Source organism: Gymnoscopelus microlampas, assembly GCF_963454915.1.
Source record: "Gymnoscopelus microlampas genome assembly, chromosome: 14".
Taxonomy (NCBI): domain Eukaryota; kingdom Metazoa; phylum Chordata; class Actinopteri; order Myctophiformes; family Myctophidae; genus Gymnoscopelus; species Gymnoscopelus microlampas.
Window position 1 is genome coordinate 3,289,425 of NC_139951.1, and position 27,368 is coordinate 3,316,792.

Here is a 27,368-nt window from a genome sequence, read left to right on the forward strand (position 1 = left end):
TTTCTTGAAAATGACAAAAAAACACACCAAAAAAACTAGATCTACAAGCTCACAATCGAACAAGTTGTAAGCTTATAGATTGTCTTTTTAAATTTTTTTTTTTTAACATATTCAGAGTTTTTATTATTATTTATTTATTAGATTTGTAGCTTTATAGAAGGTTTGACACATTTTATAATTTTGAATAGGTAATTTATTCCCACCAGTGCAGTACACAAACCTTGACGTGACCTCAATTTCACCCTGAACTGAAAACGTTCCCTCAAACTCAGCAGAGAAAGTGAGATTTAAACACCGAAAAACGGAACATGACCATTCAGTAACGGTATACTCCCCCCTCCCTCCCCTCACCTCTTCAGATCGAATACAAGAAGGGTTCCAAGGAGGGCCAGGCCCAGTTCAGCCTGCCTCTGGACATGGTCAACCTGAGCCACGCCAAGAAGGCCCAGGCTCTGGCCAGTGACCTGGACTACCGCAAGAAACTCCACGACTACACCGTCGACAACGACGACATCAAGGTCCTGCACGCCAAGAAGGCGTACGCCCAGCAGAGCGAGGTGAGAGGGACGGGAACGTTATTTTATGCATCCTCATAGACTTCAGACCTTAACTCTTTGACTGCCAGAGTATTTTCATAATGTGCTCACCCAGTGCCAAGCGATTTTCGAGCGATTTTCGTGTTTTTAGTAGTTTTAAAGTTTAGATCCATATTTATCGATCGATTCACTGTGTGTTTCCGGAGCAGGAGTCTCTGACTATTGCTCCGGAAGCAAAATATTGCATCCGGAGCTAGTGTCCCCTTCGCTACAGGCCGTTGGAAACACGCGTCTCCTCGGAAAAATGGACCAAAAAAAAAAGAACAGAGATACAGGCGAAAGAAAAAAAACTACAAACATGGAGTCGACGGGAACGGAATGACGCTAAATCCATTATTTCCGTATCCGTTTGTGCTACAGTTTTACTGCTCCCTTGAGATTCAAGATCAGACCGTGACGGTCTATAAAACAACATTAAGTAAAAACTCACAAACTCGGAGCTTGGCACTGAGAGAGTTAAGACCTGAGGCGATTCTTTAAAAAAATCTAAATCCTAACAGTTTTTTGAAAAAAAAAAATCAAAAAATGTTTTTTTCAAGATTTTTCAAAAATAGCAGATATAGCCAAAGACATCTAAAGTGACACAGATGCGTTCCAGGTCTCAATGGATTAACCACTTAAATGTAAAGGTAGGATCGTGTGTTGTTCACCTGCCTACCCGTGTGTTCCATGTTTCAGAACCAGTACCGCTCAGACCTGAACTGGATGAAGGGCGTCGGCTGGGAGGCTGAGGGCTGTATGAACATCACCCAGGCCAAGAAGGCTGGAGATATGCTCAGTGATGTCAGTGTTTTTTTATCTTTAAAATGTCTGTTTAGTTTTAAGCAGGTTAATAGTATTATTATTTAATTGTTTTGAAAAGGCTTAGTTGAGATACAAAAAAATACATAATATTCAGAGTTTAAATTGGCAAACAAAATATCCACCCAAAATATTAGGCTTCTGTATGAAATAACCGTTTCAGTTATTCATAATTATTTGTAGAGCATTGTTGTCACATGGAGACTCCTGTTACTGAAAAAACACTCGATATACAGCAATGATTACTATCAGAATATTGAGCTATTTAACACTGTCTTATTTTAGCCATAGAAATATCACTTACCCTACCTTTAACCATAATAGCGCTGACATGCCCAGCAGCATGAGTGAACTCATGCTCATGTACGTTTGCCTCACAGACAAAGTACCGTCAGAAGGCCGACAGCGTGAAGTTCACCCAGGTGGCCGACGACCTCTCCATCAAACACGCCAAGAAGAGCCAGGAACTGCAGAGCAACGTAAGGACTCACCTCCGTGATTTGCCGTAATCACTTCCTGTCTTCATCCTATTGACTATTAACTTCTTCGTTTGTTTGTTTGTTTGTTTGTTTGTTTGTTTATTTTCACTTACAAGAGAATTTAAAGATGATACACAAAGAATCAGTAAAAATGTGAAGGAGAATGCCTAAAAACCCTCCAGGGGCTTCAGAAGTGTCATTCTCCGGCAATGTTTGTACATTATTTGTAGGATAAAATAAAAATTTGGAATATACACATTTTGTATTACAAATAATAAGACATTAATAGACATGTCCTACAGATGAACAAAACAAAACCAAAAACAATATGGACAATAATAACAAAGAAAAGAAACAACAGAAGCATATTGCAACAATAAAAGTCACTAAAAGTATACCTCTGTGGAAAATATTGAATGGACCCAGGTTAATAAGGAAGACCATTATGGAAAGTATTTGGTGGTTAAGAGAAGCAATTCCCAGAACTTTCTTGAATTGCTGAGAAGACAACTCCCATAGATGTAATGGCAGAGAATTCCATATTTTAGACCCTCTGTAGCCTATGGAACCTAGCGTCCCTATAGTCTGGGTTGAAGACTCGGCAAAAATAGCTGATTTACAAGCTTGTGACGTGTTGCGACACGTTGAAAATCAGCTATTTCCCGGCGTAAAGATTTGCCGTAGTGGATGGGTTTTGAACAGGGGTTCCTCTTCCTCAGAGTCACTACAGGAGGGCTGCCATGTTTTTGTGATAGGAAAAACCTTAGTTAGTTACTTTCTCCCAAACAATATAAACATCTGATAATACAACATTAACATGACACCATATTATTAGTTAGAGTAATTCGTAAACAAACAAACAAATAAAATAATATAAAACAAAAATACAAATTTGAAATGAAATGTACACAACAATGCTGATAGTGCTGTCAAATTAGTAGCTATCAAAGCTGCAGCACGACAACTCATATAATAGTCACTTAAAAGAAAAACCTGTGGAATACTTCCAAGCTATGTAGTCTCAGATCTCGTGAGTCTGAAAAACGTTGACGACAGCTTTGTGTTGAGGGAAAAAAGCAGCAGGCCTAGAATAGAGCCTCCAGAGTCTCCAGTAAACTAAGTAGTGCGGTGTTCCCAAACTTTTCTCCCCACAGGTTGAGAATGGCTGATACAGGGTTAAGTGGTTGACCAGTTTTAATTTTGACAGAAAATTAAGTTTTAGTCATAGTCTTTTGAATAAAAATTCATATTTTAGTCATCTGAAATGTTTTAGTTTTAGTCTAGTTTTAGTTGACTAAAATATTATAAGATTTTAGTCGACTAAAACTACAGTTGATTGTGTCGACAAAAATGTATTTTGGCAGCCGTAATGGCTGATTTTACATCTGGTTGCTAGCTGAAAATAGGCGATCTACAAGCTCACAACGCGTCGCAGTGCGACGTGTTGTGAGCTTGTAGATCGGCTATTTTCCAAGTGCAACCAAACAACCAAAAACCTGAGCACAACCAAACATAAAATGACTTGTCTTTTAGTTCTACTGGATCTCTTCTCCACTCGTCCCTCAGTAACATTTTAGTCTAGTTTTTACTTGTTGACGAAATTGCCAGTATATTTAGTCTCAGTTTTAGTCATCATATCTTAGATTTTTTAAATTTCTATTTATTTTTCGTCAGTGAAAAAAGGTAGTCGACGAAATGTTTTCGTCATGGTTTTAGTCGATGAAATGAAAACTGTCAGGTTAACCCTTAGTTGTCGTGGTGGTTGTGTGCTTGTGCTTTCAGCTGGCGTACAAGGCGGACACGGAGCAGACCATGCACCAGTACACCATGTCCAACGAGGAGCCCATGTTCAAACAGGCCAAGGCCAACGCTGACCTGCTCAGCATGGTAAGAACCTGATATCACCACTGTTCGGCTGAAACCTTTTATGTCCAAAAACGGTTTATTTTTAGGAAATGGAAAAAAGAACCGTGTGTTCCAATGGATCCAATGTAGTTATTATTTAGTTACGAGGAATAAAGACTGTAATGTGATTGTGTATGACTGTCTGTCCGTTGCAGAAAGTGTACAAGAGCAGCTGGGAACACGAACAACAGAGAGACAAAGGCTTTGAGCTCACCATGGATTCACTGGCCATCCTCACTGCCAAGGCCAAGAGAGACCTGGCCAGCAATGTATGTCAATCTGATGACGCTGTACTGTCCTTTTGTCCCTTGAACTGTCCCTGTGTCCCCGTTGAAATGTTCCTGTGTTCTTTGAAATGTCCCTGACCCCTGTGAAATGTCCCTGTGTCCCGCTTGAAATGTCCCTGTCTCCTTTGAACCGGGATTAAGAGGTATATTTACTATTTTTTACATTTACTTAAGTACTCTTGTGAGTTTTATATCCTTATATTAAAATTAACTAATGGGAGCTCCTGCTGGTGGACCACGACATCGCGCTTATGTCACTATGACTCAGCCATAACCATAATGAGTTCCCAATGAAGCTAGGTGCAAATATGGAGTCGTCATGGCATCAGGTGCAAACAAATCAGTCAGCTCCATATATGGTGGAGCTCTAGAACAATCACTACCACTGCTCGTGGTCTGCCGGCTGAAGGACCACAATAACTGAACCTCTATTTAGTATAATTGTGACGCGTTGTGAGTTGTAGTGCGGCTATTTTCTAAATATTTGACCCAAAATCATTTTGGGGGTCCTTGACGTAAAAATGTTTGAGAACGCGGCTTTAAGTTGGGAAGAGAACCAAGCTAGTACAATATACAATTTACAATTTAGGCATTTAGCAAACACTCTTATCCAGAGCGACTTACAATAAGCAAGGTAAACACATACACATCAAAGTACTTCTGCAGTGTAGTTTTAATGCAATATGTTTTCTCTCAAGATATGTTTTTGGGCCTTTCTGCCTTTATTTTTGTATAATGTGTTGTGAAGATGGACAGGAAACAGGGAGAGAGAGATGGGGAGAGAGATGCAGCAAATATCGTCGGGAACGTGACTCAAGTCAAGTCAGGCTTCATTATAAGTGATGTTTTAATGCTGATGTGTTGTCCTCTTGTCCAGGTGAAATACAAGGAGGAGTATGAGAAAACCAAAGGCAAGATGATCGGTGTGAAAACGTCCACTGGCGACTCCCAGATGAATCACTCCTCTCTGGCCACCAAGCTGCAGAGTGACCGCCACTACAGGAAAGACTACGAGGACAACAAGTGTAAATACAAGTGAGTGGCAGCAGCTCATTAAAATCCATCCAAGACCAGGAAAGCATCTGTGTCATTTTAAGATTTCTTTGGCTTCTTTTTTCTTTGGCAAATCGTGAAAATGTGTGCAAATCTTTGAATATATATATATATTTTTAAACGAACATTTGTAACTCAAATCTTTGCTTCTGGGGATTCTACAAAATGTCTTTGACTTTTTCATGTCAAGGACCACCCAAAATTATATGTATTTGGTCGCGGACCCCCATCTCAAAACATTGTATTCCAGGGACCCCCCCGCCAGAAGCAAAGATTTGAGTTACAAATGTCACGATTTTTCAAAAATAGCAGATCTACAAGCTCATAGCGCGGCACTATATACAGTATTATCTAAGATGTTTTTTTAAATCTTTAAAATGGGTGCAAATCTTTGAATATATAATTCTTTTAAGCAAAAATGTGTAACTCGAATCTTTGCTTGTATGTCAAATATTTTGAGGTGGGTGTCCGTGCCCAAATGCATGTCATTTTGGGGGTCCTTGATATGGTAAAAAGCTTTTCAGAAAACTGTTGGGATTTAGAAGACATTTGTAGTATCAACCCGATCATCACTCATGTAATTGTTGCCCTGTAGGACTTCTCTGGACATGTTGAACATCAGCCATGCTAAGAAGGCTCAGGACCTGGCGACAGAGACCAACTACAGAACAATGCTTCACGACTACACCACCCTGCCCACTGACATGAGCGTGAGCTGGGCGAAGAAGGCATACGGCCTGCAGAGCGACGTGAGTACATCAGTGGTGTAAAGTAACTAAGTAATGTAATGAGGTGTAATAATGATAATAATGTATATATTTTTTAAGTTAGGCTATTCAGGTGCTTTCAAACTGGAATCCCTATTTTGGGCGTTATAGGATAAAATCCTGGAAATTGTCAAGAATTGTGAAAATAGTAAGGCAAAGACAGAGTATGGAGCGCACACCTGTGTTGATGAGGTGCTGGCCACGGCAGGTAATAATGTTGATAAGGATGAGGCCGCACAACTCTTAGCCACGATGCAGAAAGTTTAATGAAATGAAACCAAAAACCAAAAACCCTGAGGAAGACTATATTTGTCGAAACGATGGTTTCATTTCATTAAACTTTCTGCATCGTGGCTAAGAGTTGTGCGGCCTCATCCTTATCAACAAGAATTGTGAAAATAGCATAACCTCTGATGAGCATTTACTATCATTTTGACTTTTATTTTCTTCTTTTTCTTTTTTTTATGAGTGACTTGAGTAGCAGACTTCAGTTGACTGAGTGAATTGATTGTACATACGGCATATACACACGTATTACTGTATCATTAACCCACCTGCATGTGTGTTTCCATCTATAGAAACAGTACCGTTCAGATCTGATGTGGATGAAGGGCGTCGGCTGGGAGGCCTCGGGTTCTCTGGATGTCCAGCAGGCCAAGAAAGCAGGAGATATGCTCAGTGAGGTAACAACGTGCATGATCCCTCCGTCCTGTCCGCCTGATCTCACAGAACACGGTGAAATAGCACGGATTGACGATTCCGTAAATAGGCGACTACAAAACCTGAAAAGCCGTGGATATGAGCCGCGAATATCCCACAGTGAAATAACGTGGGTTTGCAACCCGGAAGCAGAGCAGTCCCCACAACATGATTTACGATTCTGCGCCTATCGGTACATAACTCGGACGGCGCTGAATAGGCTGAAGCGAACGCCGCAACGTTCGGGGCGGCAACTCGCTCGCTTTAGCTCGCTCGGTGGTCCCTGTCGTGGCTCCAGTTCGCTTGAGACTGCGCGCCTCCGAAATGGTCCAAAACGCAACAAAGTCAATGGAGAGGATTCGCGGCTCATACGCGCGGCTTTTCAGGTTTTCTAGTCGTCTATGTACGGAATGTCAATCCGCGCTATTTCCGTGTTGTATGAGATCGGGTTGGTCATGTTGACATCAGCCACTTTATGAATATTTATCTGTGAGTAACATTACATACAGATACAGTGGCACACCACAAATATATATGAAGTGAAATTAACACATTAAAGGGATATTTCACTTTCAAAAAAACTTTGGGTCATTTTATCGTCTACTCAGGCTTTTGAGAGCCCCCCAGACCGTTTTTAAGTTGCTTGATTCAGTATTTAGATATTTGTTATTCATTTTATCAGACACGCTCCCTTTCCTATACGCATATATTATAACTTCAAACTCAATTATAACTTCAAACTCAATTTTTAACATGTTAAATTCATCAAAAACACCCGTCCTTGGTTCTGGTGACTCACCCTGCCCTCCTAATACGCGAGGGGGCCGTGTTTTTTCGATTACTTTTTTAATTTATTTTTAATATTTTTTTGGGGAAAATGAAAAAAATTCAATACAATAAAAAAAATTAATAAAATAAAGGAAAAAAGTAATCGAAAAAACACGGCCCCCTCGCGTGTTAGGAGGGCAGGGTGAGTCACCAGAAGCAAGGACGGGTGTTTTTGATGAATATAACATGTTAAAAATGGAGTTTGAAGTTATAATGGGTTTGTATAGGAAGGGGGCGTGTCTGACAAAATGAATATCAAATATTTAAATACTGAATCAAGCAACTTAAAAACGGTCTAGGGGGTTCACAAAAGCCTGAGTAGACAATAAAATGACCCAAAGTTTTTTTGAAAGTGAAATATCCCTATAACCAATATTTAAATGCACACATACACACTTAAACATACAGATACATTGAGCCTATACAGGTATACTGTAGTTCACACGCCAATGTAAATCCATTTTGAAATGTTGTACCCCTGATTTCTCTCTTTACAATTGAAAGAAAAGTAATATTTTCATTTCATCAAAAATAATGTAACCTGGTGGATTCGTTTTTTGATTACTTTTAAAATAAACCATTTAGACCCAGATAGCCTACAGCATATGCACCGCATAAGAACATTTATTTACTCATTTAAATATATACATAATCTTCTAGGAATCTAGCTAGCCAGCCCCTGTGAACTTGTCCTACAAAGGGACATGAGTGGGAGCGATACGGGTGAGATCACGTAACGTGTGTGCCTGTAGGCCTATGTTCATATCTAGGTTTACAGCGTAGCTCAGATGGTATTTAAGGAGCTATGTGCTATTCCTATCCTCAACAAAGTATTTTAGGCACGTCGTGGACTGAGTCCTGGCTACTAGAAGCTACCACGATCCAGGCCGCTTATAGCAACTCAAGATCAGTGGCGGAAAAAGTACTCAAATGTTTTACTTAAGTACAAGTATCAATACTGATGAGTACTCAGAGTAAAAGGTCCGGAATTCAAAATTGACTTGAGTAAAAGTACAAAAGTATGGGTATCAAAATGTACTTAAAATACCAATTCCAAAAGTAAAAGTACTAAAATGTTTGAAAATAGCAGATCTACAAGATCACAACGTGTCGCGATGCAACGCGTTGTGAGCTTGCAGATCGTCTATTTTAGAATAGCCTAGGTATAAAATAGGGCAAAAGTGGTTAATGTATGTTTTATTATGTAATATTATATCTGCAAACTAACTAGTAACTAAAGTGTTCAAATAATTGTAGTGAAGTCGAAGTACAATATTTGCCTATAGTGGCCGGGTAGAGTGAACTGGAAACCGCAAGGTTCCCAGTTCGATCCCGGGCTGGGGGGCTCCCCCAGAGTTAGTGTTGAAGTGTCCTTGAGCAAGACGCTGAACCCCTAATTGCAACAGGTTGTGTATGAATGAATATGTCGGTGAATGTAATGTACAATCTATGTAAAGCGCTTTGGCTAAAAGCTATAAACGCACCATTTGGAGTAAAAGTATAGACAAAATACTCCGGCAAGTAGTAAAAGTACCTCAAAATTGTACTTAAGTACAGTACTTGAGTAAATTTACTTAGTTACTTTACACCACTGCTCAAGATACTGTACTGTACAGTATGTTGCTCAAGACTATGTTTAGTTTATGTGAAGCTCATTAAGACCTGAGGCCGATTCTGCAAATGCCTTCTAAATCAGTAGTTCTCAAAGGTTTGGCCACGGACCCCCATCTGAAAAGGTTTTGTGCCAAGGACCCCCAGAAGAGAAGTATGTTACAAAATTCTATATGAATAAAAAATGTTCAGAAATAGCTGATACAAGCTCGCAAGATTTTTCAAAAATGTTCAAAAATAGCTGATCTATTAACTGCTATTTTTGAGAACCACTGTTCTAAATGCAGTAAGGGCCAGTGAGCTTCTCCTAGATGGGTTGAGCCTCATCTGAACAGGCTCTATGCACAGCAGCCATATTGGAAAGATATTGGGCCTCTACTTACTTCCTTCACAGGTGTCACCAATGATACTAATGAAGACTCTGTTCCATTCTGGTCAGGGTGCTGATATCGTGCATGTTGGCTCACTGGAAACACTCCATTTTGGTTCCCAAACGGCCCCTTATGGTGGGTGTGTAACTCTGAGAGTGTACAAATGGAACCAAATGGACCCGTGAGGGTCCATTTGGTTCCATTTGTACACTCTCAGAGTTATGGGGGTTCTTGAAAATAAGAGACCACTGTGCCACACTAAATGGAACAGAGCCTTAATTAGTATTATTGGTAACACCTGTGAAGGAAGTAAGGAAGGGGCCCAATTCATTCCCAATATGGCTGCTGTGCATAGAGCCTTAGCTGGGACAGGGGTTGACAGGTGCCAGGGCGTGTCCACAGTACACCGGTGGGCCTGGCCTGCGCGCCTTGTCTCTGGGGACCACTGCTGCTTCCAAAGCCCCTACAACAAAAGTACTGCCCTTGTAACAAAAGTTACAGTACATTGTGTGGCCACAGGGAGGCACTGCAGGAGTTTAGGCGGTGGAGAGACTGTGGGCCCTATCTTGCGCTGCCTTACCCCTTATGCCTACACTTTTTAGGCATGTTTTACTATTTAGTAACCCCCCCCCGGCCCCACCCGCAGACACACATACACACTCGCGCGCGCACATACTTAAATGTCTTAAGATAAATCAGTGTGTGGACAGTCCAGAGGCGTTCTAGTCATGTACGTAAATTCCGACTTGTAACATGGACTGATTGATTTTAAACTGTTCCAGTCTGTCAATATCTAAAACTTTCTGTCAGTTGTTTATATGAAAAGGCTACTAACTTGTTAGTTTTTGGCAATATAATTTGGAACTTTCCATAATATAACTAGTCTTTACTCTTTAGTCTTTATTATCTTACTATATACTTACTATCTAACTAAATTATGTCTTGTGTTCGCTACTACTCTATAGTGGTCTGTGATGTTGTTGTGCCCTCTACAGTCAGTTAGATGCATGTGCAGCGGGTATTGTAACTTCACCCATCTGGTGCTGATATTGTATTTTCTTTTTTCTAGAAAAAATACAGACAGAATGTGAGCGGTCTGAAGTTCACCAGCGTGGAGAACACTCCTGAGATGGTGCAGGCCAAGCTCAGCAACAAACTGATCCTTGACGTAAGTTCATTATGAAATCCTGAGTGTTCATTTAACTCTGAGAGTGAATGAAATGGAATCAAATGGACCCGTGAGGATTCCATTTTTTTAATGATAAATTAAATTAATGGTAAATTAATCAAATAGGAAAGACAGACTAAAGGAAACATAATCTCGCTAAGTTGCGAACACAGAAACACTGTAATGTCCTGTCCATAATACTGCTTTCTGTACCTCTCTAGCTGTAGGAGCTGTAGAACCCTTAGATTACTATCGTCACCCAGTGACGCACTGTATACGCACTGTATTTGTCAATGGGCGATAAAACAACCGTTTTAAAGGGGTATTTTACTTGAACTTCATTTGAACATACTTTGGCTTTCGTGTGCAGCCCAGACCGTTTTTAAGTTGCTTGAATGAATCAATATTGAGGATTGATGTGAGGATTTGATTGCTACAATTGACTACGCCAAAATCAAAAGTCTCAAAGTTTAACCACACAACACTTAGTGAGCTTACAGATTGGATAGTTTTGGCGTAGGGATTTAGTGTACAGCGGAAAAGGAAGGGGGGGTCTCTTATAGACCCCTGGGGGACTTCGGTCAACAAAGGTTCTAGGTGTTTTTCAAAAGAGGAGAGAAGTCAGGTCTCGGTGTGCGAGCAGTTGAACATCACCAGTGTAGACTCGGTCATAACAGAACGTTTGTGGTGTGTGTGTGTGTGTGTGTGTGTGTGTGTGTGTGTGTGTGTGTGTGTGTGTGTGTGTGTGTGTGTGTGTGTGTGTGTGTGTGTGTGTGTGTGTGTGTGTGTGTGTGTGTGTGTGTTGTTCCTGACAGAGGCTGTACAAGGAGAAGGGACAGTCCATGAAACACAAGTACACCCTGGGTGTTGACCTGCCAGAACACGTCCAGGCCAAGCTCAACGCCATGAACCTGAGCGAGGTGAGGACACACCTCCACACACACACCTTCACATTCATACACTGGAACTCACTCCCAAAACATTAGCAAAGCAGCACTCACTTTCTCTATTCATCCATTTTCTACTGCTTAAGCCAGACTTCCCTTTCCCGAGCCAGATAGGCTCTATGCACAGCAGCCATATTGGGAATGAATTGGGTCCCTTCCTTACTTCCTTCACAGGTGTTACCAATGCTACTAATTAAGGCTCTGTTCCATTTAGTGTGGCATAGTGGTTGTCTTATTTTCAAGGACCCCCATAACTCTGAGAGTGTACAAATGGAACCAAATGGACCCTTACGGGTCCATTTGGTTCCATTTGTACACTCTCAGAGTTACACACCCACCATAAGGGGCCATTTGGGAACCAAAATGGACTGTTTCTAGTGAGCCAACATGCAGATATCAGCACCCTGACCAGAATGGAACAGAGCCTTCATTAGTATCATTGGTAACACCTGTGAAGGAAGTAAGAAGAGGCCCAATTTCTTTCCAATATGGCTGCTGTGCATAGAGCCTATTAGCTAACTCTAACAGGGGGATCCAGAGGCGTTCCAAGGCCAGCGTGGAGATATAATCCCCCCCTTCTGGTCCTTGGTCTGCCCCCGTGGCCTCAGACTTGCCTTCCCTGCATAATATCCCTTTTCGCCTCTCTATTTTTTCACTGTTTTAATTCTGTTCTGTAGTCCCTATTACTTTTAATAATTTTGACTGAGTTTTGTCAAGCATATTTGCGTACCCAGAACAGTGGATGTGATGCATTGTGTGAGCGTGTACATTGTCTTGCTATTTTTAAAGATTTGTGAAAGTATGAAATAGGCTTAAGCGGTGAAACCTTTTCCTCAAATGTAGCATAAGAGTAGCGTAGGAGTGATAACTCGTGTTATAGAGACTATTACCTGTTACAGTATACAGGTGTGTGTGTGTGTGTGTGTGTGTGTGTGTGTGTGTGTGTGTGTGTGTGTGTGTGTGTGTGTGTGTGTGTGTGTGTGTGTGTGTGTGTGTGTGTGTGTGTGCGTGCGTGCGTGTATGACACTGTGTGTGTGTGTGTGTGTGTGTGTGTGTGTGTGTGTGTGTGTGTGTGTGTGTGTGTGTGTGTGTGTGTGTGTGTGTGTGTGAGTGTATGTGTATGTGTATGTGTACTGTATGTGTGTGTGTGTGTGTGTGTGTGTGTGTGTGTGTGTGTGTGTGTGTGTGTGTGCGTGTGCGTGTGTGTGTGTGTGGTGAAGCCATCACAACACTCTTCTCTGAATGGTAGTACAGCAGCCTTTAAAGTTGACCTGAGTCTATGCACGTGTTGCTGTGTGTTTGTAGAGTCGTTACAAGGAGTCTTGGTCTAAGATTCGTGACGGCGGATACAAGCTGCGACTGGACGCCATTCCGTTCCAGTCGGCCAAAGCGTCCGCAGATATCCTCAGTGATGTAAGTCATCTCTTATCTCACTACCAAACATGTAACCAGTGGTGTAAAGTAACTAAGTGCATTTACTCAAGTACTGTACTTAAGTAAAGAAATTTGCTGGAGTATTTCCAATTTTCTATACTTTTACTTCTACTTCACTACATTTCAGAGGCAAATATTATACTTTTTCTCCACTACAATTATTTGAAAACTTTAGTTACTAGTTACTTTGCAGATTTTGATTATTATTATAAAACGTACATACTTCAGCCCTATGTATTTTGGCCATTTGATGGCCAAAATGCAGATATACAAGCAGATCTACAAGCTCACAATGCGTGCTTGTAGATCTGCTATTTTCATGGGACAATGTGCATACTTTTACTTTTGGTACTAAAAGTACATTTTGATACCAATACTTTTGTACTTTTACTATTTGACTTGTAACAGAGCATTTCCACATTGCAGTATTGATACTTTTACTTAACTAAAACATTTGAATACTTTTCCCACCATTGCATGTAACTGTATTATCAGAGTGGTCTGAAAAAGACATCCAGTCCAAAAGTCCAAAGTGTTGAAGGTGTTCTTTGTATTGATAGTATTCTGTGTGATTCACGTTTGTCAGTATCTGTTGAGTTGTGTAAGGGGACCACAGTGGAAACAAGTCGATGAATTTACAGCCTGGTGTTTTATTATCCTCCATTGTCTTTTTAACTCTCTTTGTATGATTGCTGAAAGCAATTAAATCAAAAATCTTTGGGGTAGAGAGAACCCAAAAGTTCAAAAAGCACGTTTCTGACTAGAAAGGTAAAAAGCATTTATTTGAATGGCTATTTCATTGTAGAAATGTCAAAAATGCATTGTTTTGGACATTTCTACATCGACATAGCCATTGAAATAATGTTTTGTCTTATAATGTTTTTTTCTCAATAGCAACACCTTGTCAACAACCAGCTTTGGCAAATGGCGCATTTTTTTGTGTATTCTCCAACCTAAACCTAAACCTAACCCTAACCTTAGTGGGGGAACATAGAACCTGGAGAACATAGGGATGACCCCGAAATAAGGAGTTCAGTGTCTTGCTCAAGGACACCTCGACACTAAGGGCGAGCTGGGGATCGAACCCGGAACCTTCCGATTGTTTTGGCCGATTGTACATGCTATGTGATTCTTTGACTAATGTTTTCTCTGTGCAGCAAAAGTACAAAGGGGAGTTTGAGAGGAGCAAGGGGAAGATGATCTGTCTGAAGGGACTGCAGGACGATCTGAACATGTCTCACTCCGTCAACGCCAGCAAGCTGCAGAGCGATGTGAGTGGCTTTAACTCCAAATGAAATACTATTTTTGCCAGACCCAGAGGTTCGGCCTACATGAGGCTGTCCCTCTTTTGTCCCTCTTTTTGTCCCTCTTTCGTCCCTCTTTTGTCCCTCTTTTCCTCTTTTCCTCTGCACACACGTCATGCGAAGTCCGGCCATTCAGATTTCAACCACTAGGGGTCTGGCAGTACCAGGTCTCCTGGTTCTTGTTTTTCTCTCTCTGTCTCTGTCTCTATTCTCATTTCCTCCACTATTCCTCTCGTCCCTTACCTCAGAATCAAACTTTATTGTCACATCACATTACAAGCAGTGATGGAAAAAGTACTCAAATGTGTTTCAATAGTATCAATAGTGCAATGTAGAAATACTCTGTTACAAGTAAAAGTCCGGAATTCAGAATTTATGTAAAAGTACAAAAAAGTATTGATATAAAAATATACTTAAAGTACTCATTATGCAGAATGTTCCATTTCAGAAGTTTACAAATGTATAAAATGTATCAAAATCCTTTGAAAATCGCAGATCTACAAGCTCACAATGCGTCGCATTGCGACGCATTGTGAGCTTGTAGATCGGCTATTTTCAAATGTCCGAAATGGGCTGAAGTGGGTATGTTTTGTAATAATAATCTAAATCTACAAAGTAACTAGTAACTAAAGTTTTCAAACAATTGTAGTGGAGTAAAAGTACAATATTTGCCTCTGAGATGTAGCAGTTGAAGTAAAAGTAGTGAAAAGTGTAAAATTGCATTGAGAAAAGTGGCCATAACGTGCACATCTCCTTCCCCAGATCAAATACAAGAAGAAATCAGCCATGGACATGGCCCACCACCATCTGCCCATGGACATGCTGGAGGTGACCCAGGCTAAGAAGGCCCAGGCCCTGGCGAGCGAGCAGGACTACAGGCACACCCTGCACCAGTACACCTCGCTGTATGACGACATGAAGGTGCAGGCCGCCAAGAAGGCCTACGCGCTGCAGAGCGAGGTGAGACCCCGAGATAGGAGTTAGTGGCGGACTTCAAACTTGTACTTGGTTTTTAAAGCCTCCATTGTTTAAAGAGATGGTGCCATGGTTTTGCACTTTTTCTGTTTTTCATGTGTCTATGAGGTTGATAGAACTTCATTAAGCCACCTGGTGGTGTTTTATGGTGTTTTATGTCTTCTCTGACTATTTTGAGTTTCTACCTGGAGGCTGAAACCTTGAGGGTCAAACGTGCCAATAGAAAAACTGCGATTTAGTGACATAGTAAAAACATACCCTCCCCCTCATTATCATAACACAACAGGTGTGGGCATGAGGAGGAGGAGGGACTAGGTCAGGTGGGTGGTGCTAAGGTGGTGGAGGAGGTGCTAAGGTGAGAACCAGGTATACTTAATGAACTGGAGGCGTGTCCACATATAATTTTAACAATTTCTGTACACTTTTTTGAAAAAAATCTTCCTCCTAGTATAACCATAATACCTGATGATTATGTTTTAGGGGGGGGGGGAATCACTGAAAATCACGGCACCCCGTCTTTAAGTTGCTATAATATCAGTGGTTCTCAAACCTTTTTCATGTCAAGGACCCCAAAAATAATATGTATTTGTCCGCGCGGACTCCCCCATCTCAAAATATTTTGTTCCAGGGACCCGCCCAGAAGCAAAGATTTGAGTTGTGTATATAAACAGTATACAGTATATTCAAAGATTTATCTTTTATCCAAAAATAGCAGATCTACAAGCTCATAGCGCGGCACTCGGTGCCGCACTATGAGCTTGTAGATCTGCTATTCTTAAAAATCTTAAAATGGCAAAGATGTGTTCCCAGATTGAATGGGTTAAGTACAAGTAGCAGTACCAATACTTGTCCTGTATTCAAAGGCTCCTTTGCTTAACTGTTTTTTGTTTGTTTGTTTAAAGGTAGAGTAAGTGATATTGTCTGGTTAAAACAAAAATATGTTTTCTTACAAAGCTAAAGCTCTATATTCTGATAGTAATCATTTCAGTGTTTGTTCAGTAACAGGGCTCGCCTGTCTCTCCAGTTCTTTAATTAACAGAAAATACATTTCAAGTGCAATTAGGAGGGAGTAGCCATTTATCAGCTGCAATTTTATCCAAAGATTTGCTAGGGAGCTTAATTCAATTCATTTGAGGAATCAAATCAGTCAACATTAATGTAGGAACACAACCTTACAGAAATCAGAAAGGGTCACATTAGTCTGCCTACTTACCCTTCAAGATCTCCCTCCACACAGCTGATTCAAATTAATGATCAATGCTTATTATCAAACGCTGAAGTCACTTATCAAGCACTATTTAAAGACGGGGTGCTGTGATTTTCAGTGATCCCCCCCCTAAAATCAAGTGTACAGAAAGTGTTAAAATTATGTTTTTATGTGGACACGCCTCCAGTATACCTGGTTCTCACCTTAGCACCTCCTCCACCACCTTAGCACCACCCACCTGTCCTAGTCCCTCCTCCTCCTCATGCCCACACCTGTTGTGTTATGATAATGAGGGGGAGGGTATAAATTTACTGTGTCATTAAAGTGCTGTTTTTTTCTATTTAATTGGCACGTTTGACCCTCAAGGTTTCAGCCTCCAGGAAGAAACTCAAAATAGTCCGAGAAGACATAAAACACCATAAAAACACCACCAGGGGGCTTAATGAAGTTCTATCAACCTCATAGACACATGAAAAACAGAAAAAGTGCAAAACCATGTCAACACCTCTTTAATACCCATGCAGAGATTCAGGTGTCACAGCCACAACAGCAGCCAGTAAGAATGAAACACAGGACATGGAGTTAGGCTACTAGTAGAGCAAGTGTCACTAGCCATTTCTCATTCATTTGTATCTGCTGTGTGGAGGGAGATCTTGTAGGGTAATGTAGGCAGAATAATGTGACCCTTTTTTATTCCTGTCGAGTTGTGTTCCCACGTTGTTATTACACGGATCACTCAAATGAATTGAATGACTGACAACAGGAAGTGATGCCCATAATCACACTAGGCCTCATGGAACACTGCGTTCCAGTAAAAAAAAAGATGTCTGCTCATTTCTTTGTGTCATCACTTCCATTTTCAATTGTTAACCTGTATGATGTATGAGTTCTCTCTCCTGATTGGATAAAATTGGTGTCCTGACCTGAAAATGTATGTTCTGTTTACTAAAGACCTGGAGAGACAGGGAAACCCTTGTTACTGAACACTCTATAGCAATGATTCTAATCGAATTCAGAGATATGTAACACTTATTTGAACAAAAACACATTCACCTCACCTTTAACTTTCCTCTCACTTTTCCCCCATTTTGTTTTTAATGAAAACATTTGTCCCACCAGACATTCAGTCCAGGTAAAACTAGTGCTCCTTCTCTGGCTTCTCTGTCTGCATAATGTGTTATCTAAAGTCAAATGTATGGGTTCAAGTCGAGGGATTTCAGTAGGCTGTTGGTGGCGTCTAGAGTGCTTTGTCTTTAGGCCTCTTCTGCCCGCTGGCCGAGCACTCCTCTCCCTGTTCCTTTGCGTTGTCGCCGTCATTACTCACCATAGGTTTGGCCCGGGAGCTGTGACGCTGGCCTTCCCGCCCCCGCTCACCCTTCTCTTTCCGACTCAACTTGACCTTCACCTTCACTGAACGAGATTCAGACTTGCAGCCTTTGTCGCCTTCCTCCTCCTCTTCCTCATTTTCCTCTCCCTCATTCTCCTCCTTCTCGATCTTCTGCCTTGCGCCGGCGAAGACCGACTGCAGTACGATGGAGTCCTCATAGATCAGAGAGCCCTCCATGTTGAAGGTCTGGGCGTTCTGACAGAGCAGCGTGATGTCTTTCTCCAGGTCATTCAGACTGCAGTACTTGTGGCTGTGGATCCTTTCCTTGACCTTCCTGAAGTCCACAGGTTTGTGGATGACTTCATAGTATTCTGGCAGCTCCTTGCGAGACGGTAGCTGGATGAAGATTTCGCTCAGCTCTCGCCCCTTACCGTCCTTGTGCTTGATGACGGCGTCAACGATCTTCATCATCTTCTTGGTGAGGGAAGCGAGGTTGGGGGAGAGTTTCTCGGTGGCCGGACGCTTGTGCTTCTTTGCTTTCTTCACCTCTTCATCCTTCTCCTGGCCACGGCTCAAGACGACAGTGGAGGGGCCGCCATCGGGTTCGCAGTCTCTTTTCCGCTTCCTGGTTGTGTTTTTGTGACACCCTTTCTCCTTTATCTTCTCCAGGTTGTCCCCCTCAATGGCCATGAGCCATTGTTTCTCGGTGAGCAAGTCAATACTGTAGTCCACCTTCTTGCGCTGCCGGGGGCCTTGGTCGAACATCTTCTCCTTCAGCCTCTCTACCTCTGCGTCGTCCTTCAGGATCCATGCCGGCATGTCTTTCTCCTCCATCAAACGAGGCTTCCTCTCGGGATTGCGGGCTTCCTCGCGCTGTCTGTCCAGATCCATGCGCGTAAACTGCTCAAACTCTTCTTCGCTCCTGGCGATCATCTGGTTTACAGACTCATCGTCAGGCACCTCTTCTTCCTCCTCGTCCTGTTCCTCGTGTTCCAGGATGGCCTGCAGGAAGGCCTGGCGCTCGTTGCCTGACGACTTCTGGTCGAACATGCCGGCCTGGATGACCTTCTGGTCTACATTCAGCTTGTACTTGGCCGCGGCCAGGATCTTCTCCTCCACGCTGTTGACGGTGCAGAGACGTAGCACGCGCACCTCATTCTTCTGGCCGATGCGATGGGCTCGGTCCTGGGCCTGCAGGTCCTGGTGAGGGTTCCAGTCACTGTCGAAGATGATGACGGTGTCGGCAGACTGCAGGTTGAGGCCCAAGCCTCCGGCCCTGGTGCTGAGCAGGAACGCAAAGTAGTCGGAGGCCGGGTCGTTGAACGCCTTCAACATCATGCCACGGTCCTCCGCCTTGGTGGTTCCGTCCAGACGCAGGTACTTGAAGTTGCAGTAGGCAAAGTAGTCCTCCATGATAGTCATGAGCGATGTCATCTGACAGAAGATAAGCACCTTGTGGTTGGTGGCTCTCAGCTTGGGCAGAATACGATCCAGCAGCTCAAACTTCCCAGAGGAGCGGTACAGATCAGGGCCTGACACTATTCCACCAGAATAACCAAGGTGCTCCGAGAAAGACTCCTCGATGTGTTGGAACATGTACGGGTGGTTGCAGATCTTTCTCAGTTGCATTATAGTGTTCATCAGTGTCTTTGTGCCACCTTTACCCTTCTTGTCTTTCTCTGAGCCGTCGGTGAGCAGCACGCCCTTGGCCTGCATGTGTCTGTACAACACCCTTTGTAAGGCTGACATGTCACATTTGATCACGTACTCCACCTTCTCGGGCAGCTGTGACTCGACTTCCTTCTTGAGTCGACGCAGCAGGAAAGGGCGGAGCACTTTGTGTAAGCGACGGATGATCAGGATGGTCTCTTCTTCATTTAGGTCCACCTTCTCTCCGGTCATGGCGAAGGGGGCGTTGAACCACTGTTCAAAGGTGTGGCAGCTCTTGAAGATGGTGGGCAGGAGGAAGTTGAGCAGCGCCCACAGCTCTGGCAGTTTGTTCTGCAGTGGCGTGCCCGTCAGCAGGACACGTTGTCGCGCCAGGTAGTGTGTGTTCAAGACCTGGGTCAGTTTACAGTGGTGGTTCTTCATGCGATGGCCCTCGTCCATGATCATGTACTCCCAACGGAGCTTGGCCAGCACTTGCTTGTCCTTGATGACATACTCGTATGTGGTGAGCAGCACGTTGAACTTACCACTGCGGATGATGGGGTGAAATACATGACGAGCCGCTGGGGAGCCCTTGTAGGAGAGTTTGACTACAGATGGCGCCCACTTATCAAACTCGTACACCCAGTTGGACAGAGTTGAGAGCGGCACAATGACGAGGAAGGGTCCGTTGTTGCGTTTGTACTCCATGAGGTATGTGATGAGGCTGATGGTTTGGATGGTTTTCCCCAGGCCCATTTCATCGGCCAAAATGCCATTTAGGTTATTATTGTACAGAGAGACCAGCCACTCCAGACCTTTGATCTGGTAATGTTTGAGCTGCCCGTTGACCAGCAGTGACGGCTGTTTCTCCACCTTCTCAGTGACAGCATGAGCCACAGCATAGTAGGACTGCAGGCCTGTTGCAAAGGCTGCAGTGCTGTACTCGTCATCCACATCCTGCTTGGCATGTTCAATGATGTGCTTGACGTCCACTTCAGACACGTCCTCGCTGTCAGGTTCTGGAATCTTGATATTTGCTTCATCTACTATGGCTGTGGACGACTGGGCCAGCTCCTCCCCCTCTTCCTCCTCTTCTGAACGGCTGTCTTCACAGTCTGAACGTGGAGCTACTTTGTACTCGGGATTCATTTCAAGCCAGGCATCCAGCTGACTGGTCCTGGGTGCGTCCATCCCGCTCAGGATGTTCCCGGTGTCAATGTGGATGACCTTTACCGGCAGGTCACTCGTGTGACTGGTTTCATCCAACGACTCTCCATCGGGGCCCATTGCAGAAGACCCGCCCTCTGCATTTTCTGGCTTCTTCGTTTTGTTCTCTTTGAGAGTATGTGTGGCCTTGTGCGTCCGCACCAGCTCAGTGAGGTTGGCCACAAACTCGTCTGTCTGCTGTAGGAGGTAGGCCAGACGCGTGTCTTTCTTCTGGTCAATGAGTCTGCGGTAGCCTTCCTCATCCTCAGCCATCAGCCTCCGCATTCTCTCCTTTTCAACGCGCTCATTCTCTTTCTTCTGCTCACGCTCAAGGTTGGCGTGATATGTGACGATGGCTTTGGTGGCCTTGTGGATCTTTGCTTTGATGGAGCGATGGTATTCCCTGAACTGCTTGGCATGCTGCAAGATGCTGTTGAGGTATTCCTGGTGTTTCTGGCGAATTTTTTGCTCCTGTTCGATCATCCGCTGTTTCTCCAGTTTCGCCAGTTTGCGATTTTCATGTAGTGACTGTGGCTTGCTGTGCGTGTAGGCCTCAGCATTGAGAGCAGTTTGCAGAACTGTGTCACGATGCATGCATACCACCACATCCTGGCGCAGTTGTCTCTGGAAGTTATGCAGCCTTAGGGCCTTGAGCTCGCTGTCGGCCTTTGTACGTAGGTCATCGGCCAGGGAGCCTGGAAGATGCTCCAGCTCATGGATGCGGTGTGCAATACGAGCCTGAAGCCTGTACTCTCTCTCCTGGAGGATCTCTACCGGGTCCAGCCCGCGGGGTTTCTGGATGGAGGTGATCCGGTTCATCATTGGCAGAGGCTGGCCAGGCTGCCCTGTAGACTGTGTCTGAGGAGGAGGCATGAATGTGGAGGCAGCGGGAAGCACCAAGAAGGGAGCAAGAGAGGGTCCTCCGGTGGGATGAGGAAGAATCAGCCTGTGGGGGGCACTGGATCGGGCAGCGGCATTCTCCATGGGCCAATCTGGCCATGGTTTGAGGGGTCCTTGCATGCCTGGAGGAACACCTGTAGGTCCAATAGGCACCATGCCATATGGTATAAGATAAACGGGTTGAGCAAAGTTGGCTTGAGCTGGTCCTGGACCAGCCCCCGGCACAGCTCCATACCCAGTGGGAGCTGGCATGAAGAATATGGGTTGATGCTGCATGCTTGGCATGGGCATCTTGCCTTGCACAGCCATCTGCAGGTGCTCCGGTTGAGGCTGAAAGCGTGCCAGCCATGGAGTTGGGACAGTCTGGGCCCGGAGTTGGGGTAGTTGGTTCTGGTTGAAAGGAGGGGGTCCGCCTGACCCAGCCGGTCCCCATCCCGCACCGCCAGGCCCACCTGAACCCTGGGGAGAATTGTGGTTCTGCTGGCCCATGCCCAAGCCAGGGTCCCCACTGCCTTCGATCATATTGTGTGCATATCCCGGAGAAGGACCAGAGTTTTGGCCCATCATTGCTCCTGGAGAGGAAGGCTCTGGCCAAGGTGTCCCCACCATCGGGGGGTCTGGGATGGACATCTCTCAGCAGAGATCGGGAATGTGCGACAGCAGCAAGTATGGCGTGTCTCTTGGTATTCCTTCTACCCAGCAACAAAGAGCGACCTATCCTGGTTTTTGCATCCACCTCTCCTCTCGGCTACAGTCTTCAGTGTGTCTCTGTTCCCGCATGCACATTGAAGATGGCTGCGTTGCATAGAGGAATGCCCCGTGATGTCACATTGATGACGTCAGGGATCTCCAAATATGGGCATAAAAGGGACACAGACAGGCAGACATAAATGTGTGGAATTATTATAGATATATTTCTGGACAACCGGTGATCTGACCGACTTCCCACTTGGCATTGCACTCCCTCGGGTCCTCTGCGATACGTACGGAAATTGATCGGTTGAACAGGTCTCGAGATATATGGAGGACAGAGACATTTATAGATGTATGGAGGGGACACACACAGACATTTATAGATATATGGAGGGGGCACACACAGACATTTATAGATGTATGGAGGGGACGCACACAGACATTTATAGATGTATGGAGGGGACGCACACAGACACGTATAGATATGGGAGTGATGCCCGTTGGAAACACATGACCCTCTGGATATGCAATACCCATTGTACCGTTGTCAGCTGTTGTACCCGCTTGTCTGTCTATGTAAGTCTCCTTTATGCCCATATCTCTGTATCTGTATCTTTGTGTCTGTCTGTCTGTCTATTTGTATGTGTCTGCTTTATGCCCTTATTTGGAGTTCTCTGTATGTGTCTGTCTGGGTTCCTTTTATGCCTGTATATGGAGATCTCAACCACTGAGCTGACAATAAATGGGGATTTGTTGTAGGAAACTTAAACGTATACCCCTGCTGTTTTTCATCTCTTATGTATCCTAGATGATGGCCCATGAGCCGACTCTATGACATAACCATACATAGAGGCCGGCCTGTGGCCCGTCACTATGACTCAGACATAACCCTATCACATGCCCATATATGGGCATATCCTGATGACATCAGGGATCTCCATATCCTATGTTAAAATTGGCTTAGGGACGTCACGCTCATGTCACAGCCATAACCATATAAGGAGTTCCCAGTGCAGCTATGCCCAAATATGGAGTGTGTTGACGAATCAGTCAGCTCCATATATGGGCACAAAAGGAGGCAATTGCCCATATATGAGCATACACTGATTACATGAGGGATAAAAGGGACAAGGACTGACAAATACAGGGATCTCCATATATGGGCAATTGGGCATAAAAGGGGCACAGACAGAGAGGGATTTCCATATATGGGCACAAAAGGGACACAGACAGATGGGTACAACGGGTAATCCGACTAATCCCCCGACACTATGAATCAGACATATTGGTTGGATCGGCAGTGCGACGTATGTGTGAACTCTAGATGTGAGGACCACGTAGTGGCCCGAACTCTAGATGTGAGGACCACGTAGTGGCCCGAACTCTAGATGTGAGGGACAAGGAATGACAGATACAGAGATCTCCATATATGGGTGTATCGGTCGGATCGGCCCGAACCTCTAGTTATACAAAAACACTAAACAGACGTCTGGAATTTCAATCAAATTAACATTATGATAAGCTCTCCTTTCTCCTGGAAAGGAGAGCGGACAGTCTGTTATAAGTATTTTCTTAACACATGCTGGCATCCCTATTATGGGCAATTATATTTGAATATTTCAGAAATTGTCAAACAAGTTCAGATGAAATGTAGTCCATTATCTTTTTCAGTGAGCAGTGAACATGTTGGCCAGGTGCACTAAGGTCAGGCTCCACAATGTGAGAATCTCTCTTTCATAGACTTCCATTCATTTAATTTAAAAAGCCCCCCCCCCCCAAAAAAAAGCAGATCTATAAGCTCACAACGGGATGCGATACGACCCGTGCTGTTATTATTTCGTAATAGCTGAAGTATAAAATAGGGCCCAAGTGGTTAATGATCTGGTGTTGTTTTCTTTTGCTCTGTGTGCGTGTGCGTGTGCGTGTGCGTGTGTGTGTGTGTGTGTGTGTGTGTGTGTGTGTGTGTGTGTGTGTGTGTGTGTGTGTGTGTGTGTGTGTGTGTGCGTGCATATGTGTGCGTGTGTGTTCACTCCATAGAAAGTGTATCGTTCAGACCTGAACTATCTCAGAGGAAATGCCTGGATCGGCACTGGAGCTCTGCAGATCGAAGGCTCCAAGAAGGCCTCCGACCTCATCAGTGATGTGAGACAAGTTACTTTCTATAAAAAAAAGTCACACTCACCCACTTGAAAAAAAAAAAAAAAAAGGACAGTGCCTTAATTTCACCCATTTATTTTGACAAAAAATGCTAATATTTTGTCCGAAATGTTTTCTATTTATTAATCAAAATGATAGTCAAATGTTATAGTATATTGTTTAAAGGGATAGTTCACCACTCTATCGATCAGTCACCCCATGGAGACTTGAATTCATTTTTCATTTCATTTTTTAGTCCCCCCCCTATCCCTTTAAGTTGAGCTCCACGGTTGTGTGACAAAAGTTATACGTTTGCCCTGATTTTGAACGTTCCTGTACTATGAACAGAAAAAGTATCGCCAGCAGCCGTACAGCTTCAAGCACACATCCGTGGCTGATTCTCCGGACATCGTCCACGCCAAGATGAGCGGACAGCTAAACAGTGACGTAAGACTCTTCACAAGTTTGAGTTTCAAATAATGACTCTGTCATGTTGAAACCTCATAGCTTGTAAAAAAATAATAATAGTGGCATTGATTTTCTTATTTTGCGGTTAAATGTTTAAAGTGTTTTTTGTCGTCTTTCCTCCTGTCTTTCTTCTAGCGTTTGTACAAGGAGAAAGGAGCGAGTGACAGACACAACTACACGCTTACTGCCCAGGGACTGCCTGAGTTCACACAATCCAAGATAAACGCTGCCAACTTCAGTGACGTAAGTGAACAACTTAACAAAAACATGTCCGATCACAGGGTGACAGTCATATAAACAGAAAATGCATTTTCAGTGCTCTCTCCTGATTGGCTTAAATGTTGTCACCTACCAGAAAATGTACTATATTCTGTTTACTAAAGAGCTGGAGAGACCCCTGTGACCGAACAAACGCTCTGTAGCAATGATTACTATCAGAATATAGTACTTAAACCTTTTTAACAAAAAACTAAAAAATACCCAAAAATATCACCCTACCTTTAAGGTGCTTAAAATACCTCATATTAGAAGTCAATTTGACTGAAGTTTCCAGTCTGTTCCATTGGGTTTATGTACATAAAAGAACACTTCACCCCTTGACCTCTAAATTTGAAGAGACACACATTTGCAATGCAAGCTCTAGTGCTCTAATGTTTTTTGTTTTGTTTTTAAGCCAGGGACCTCACCGTATATATTATATAATTTGTTTTAATTCATGTGTGTGTTGTTATGCTAACGCTGTACATTGCAGATCAAGTACAAAGAGTCCTGGCACACTCTGAGGGCCCAGGGCTACAAGCTCTGCATGCAGGACATCCCCTTCCAGGCGGCCAAGACCTCCACGGGTATCGCTAGTGACGTAAGTGACCCTGCTGCTGGTGACATGTAATAGGCTCTATGCACAGCAGCCATTTTGGAGAAAATTGGGTCTCTTCTGACTTCCTTCACAGGTGTTACCAATGATACTAATGAAGGCTCTGTTCCATTCTGGTCAAACAGAGTCAGGGTGCTGATATTGTGCATGTTGGCTCACTAGAAATACTAGTGGGTCTCAAAGTGTGGTCCAGGGACCCTCATGGTTCCTTGAGAGGGTGTAACTCTGAAAGTTATGTGGGTCCTTGAAATTAAAAGGTTTGAGAACCACTGTGCTACACTAAATGGAACAGAGCCTTCATTAGTGTCATTGGTAACGCCTGTGAAGGAAGTAAGAAGAGGCCCAATGTCTTTCCAATATGGCTTCTGTGCATAGAGCCTATTGAGCTCACACAATCATGTGAGACAGGTGTGGCAGGCTGTGACACAAGCGTAGTCATTAAATATACCAAGGCATTGGCCCTGTACGTCACTGCTGCCGCCATCCTGGTCAGGGCAACATTGCATCCACATTCGCTGCAAGAAACATGTCTGAGTCATGCACAGTTTGAGGCTCTATTATTATAAGTACCTGGTGACAAAATAAAAAAAACGTTTGTTTTATAGCTAACCTCGCATCACCAGACTTTCCACCTCGGAGGAAAGCCTGGTATTAGTTATTAAATTGCCCATGTGATCCGGTCTAGACCACACAAAAAAAAAGCTTCTGGATTTTATTAGGTATAGGCCCTAAAATTACAATGCTGATCGGAATCCCCAGGTGTCCCCAGCTAAATGTGTTAATATAGTATCAAAATCTATTTAACCAGTTTAACCCTAAATGGTTATTTGAAAATATCGAAGCTTGTAGATTTGCTATTTTCACTCTGGAAAACGTGAGAAAAATCACACTAAACTTGCACGGGGGTCCCTGTCACATGATGTTTTCAGATGGGGGTTCCGTGGCCAAATACACATCCATTTTAAAAGTTTGAGAACCACTGCTTTTCAAAGTGTGTAACGGTGTACTCTCTCTCCCTGCAGTACCAGTACAAACACACGCACGTGCTGGACAAGGGCAAGCACATCGGCTCCAAGAGCGTGCTGGACGACCCGCGTCTCCTCCACTGCCTCCAGGCCGGCCGCCTGTGCAGCGACCAGGGCTACCGCAAGGACGCGCTGAGCACCAGCGGCCAGTACCACCTCAACAAGGACATGGTGGGCCTGGTGATGGCCAAGAACGCCCAGGCGCTGGCCAGCGACCAGGACTACAAGACCCGGCTGCACGCCTACACCGTGCTGCCCGACGACATGAAGGTCCAGTGGGCCAAGAAGGCCTACAACCTGCAGAGCGAGGTAGATATACACCGTTACTGCAGAGAGAGGTAGACACTGGTGGAAAGTAACTAAGTACATTTACTCAACTACTGTACTTAAAGAGCTGGTGCCATGTTTTTGCACTTTTTCTGTTCTGTGTCTATGAGGTAGATAGAACTTCATTAAGCCCCCTGGTGGTGTTTTTATGGTGTTTTATGTCTTCTCTGATTATTTGGAGTTTCTTCCTGGAGGCTGAAACCTTGAGGGTCAACATGCCCTCCCCCTCATTATCATAACACAACAGGTGTGGGCATGAGGAGGAGGAGGAGGGACTAGGACAGGTGGGTGGTGCTAAGGTGGTGGAGGAGGTGCTAAGGTGAGAACCAG

At 43.8% G+C, this 27,368-nt stretch overlaps 2 protein-coding genes across 4 annotated transcripts in view; one reads left to right on the top strand and one right to left on the bottom strand.

The window, feature by feature from the left end:
• The window catches only part of nrap (nebulin-related anchoring protein), a 78,200-nt gene that overhangs the window by 35,399 nt on the left and 15,433 nt on the right, over positions 1 to 27,368 (top strand). For all 3 annotated transcript variants that reach the window (XR_014602221.1, XR_014602222.1, XM_084077976.1), the window contains 18 exons: positions 360 to 557; positions 1,275 to 1,379; positions 1,778 to 1,876; positions 3,659 to 3,763; positions 3,937 to 4,050; positions 4,946 to 5,103; positions 5,717 to 5,870; positions 6,467 to 6,571; positions 10,467 to 10,565; positions 11,381 to 11,485; positions 12,818 to 12,925; positions 14,104 to 14,217; positions 15,013 to 15,210; positions 24,246 to 24,350; positions 24,693 to 24,791; positions 24,948 to 25,055; positions 25,564 to 25,671; positions 26,709 to 27,020. Coding sequence is in view for 1 of the 3 variants with exons in the window: in XM_084077976.1 (XP_083934102.1) it covers positions 360 to 557; positions 1,275 to 1,379; positions 1,778 to 1,876; positions 3,659 to 3,763; positions 3,937 to 4,050; positions 4,946 to 5,103; positions 5,717 to 5,870; positions 6,467 to 6,571; positions 10,467 to 10,565; positions 11,381 to 11,485; positions 12,818 to 12,925; positions 14,104 to 14,217; positions 15,013 to 15,210; positions 24,246 to 24,350; positions 24,693 to 24,791; positions 24,948 to 25,055; positions 25,564 to 25,671; positions 26,709 to 27,020 (2,394 nt within the window). In the remaining 2 variants the exon portion in view is untranslated. The remainder of the gene's footprint in view (positions 1 to 359; positions 558 to 1,274; positions 1,380 to 1,777; positions 1,877 to 3,658; positions 3,764 to 3,936; positions 4,051 to 4,945; positions 5,104 to 5,716; positions 5,871 to 6,466; positions 6,572 to 10,466; positions 10,566 to 11,380; positions 11,486 to 12,817; positions 12,926 to 14,103; positions 14,218 to 15,012; positions 15,211 to 24,245; positions 24,351 to 24,692; positions 24,792 to 24,947; positions 25,056 to 25,563; positions 25,672 to 26,708; positions 27,021 to 27,368) is intronic.
• LOC311059522 (transcription activator BRG1-like) lies at positions 17,670 to 22,145 on the bottom strand (the record flags this gene model as incomplete). The annotated part of the gene is made up of 1 exon (XM_084077534.1): positions 17,670 to 22,145. The coding sequence occupies one exon, from the start codon at positions 22,143 to 22,145 to the stop codon at positions 17,670 to 17,672; it is 4,476 nt and encodes a 1,491-aa protein (XP_083933660.1).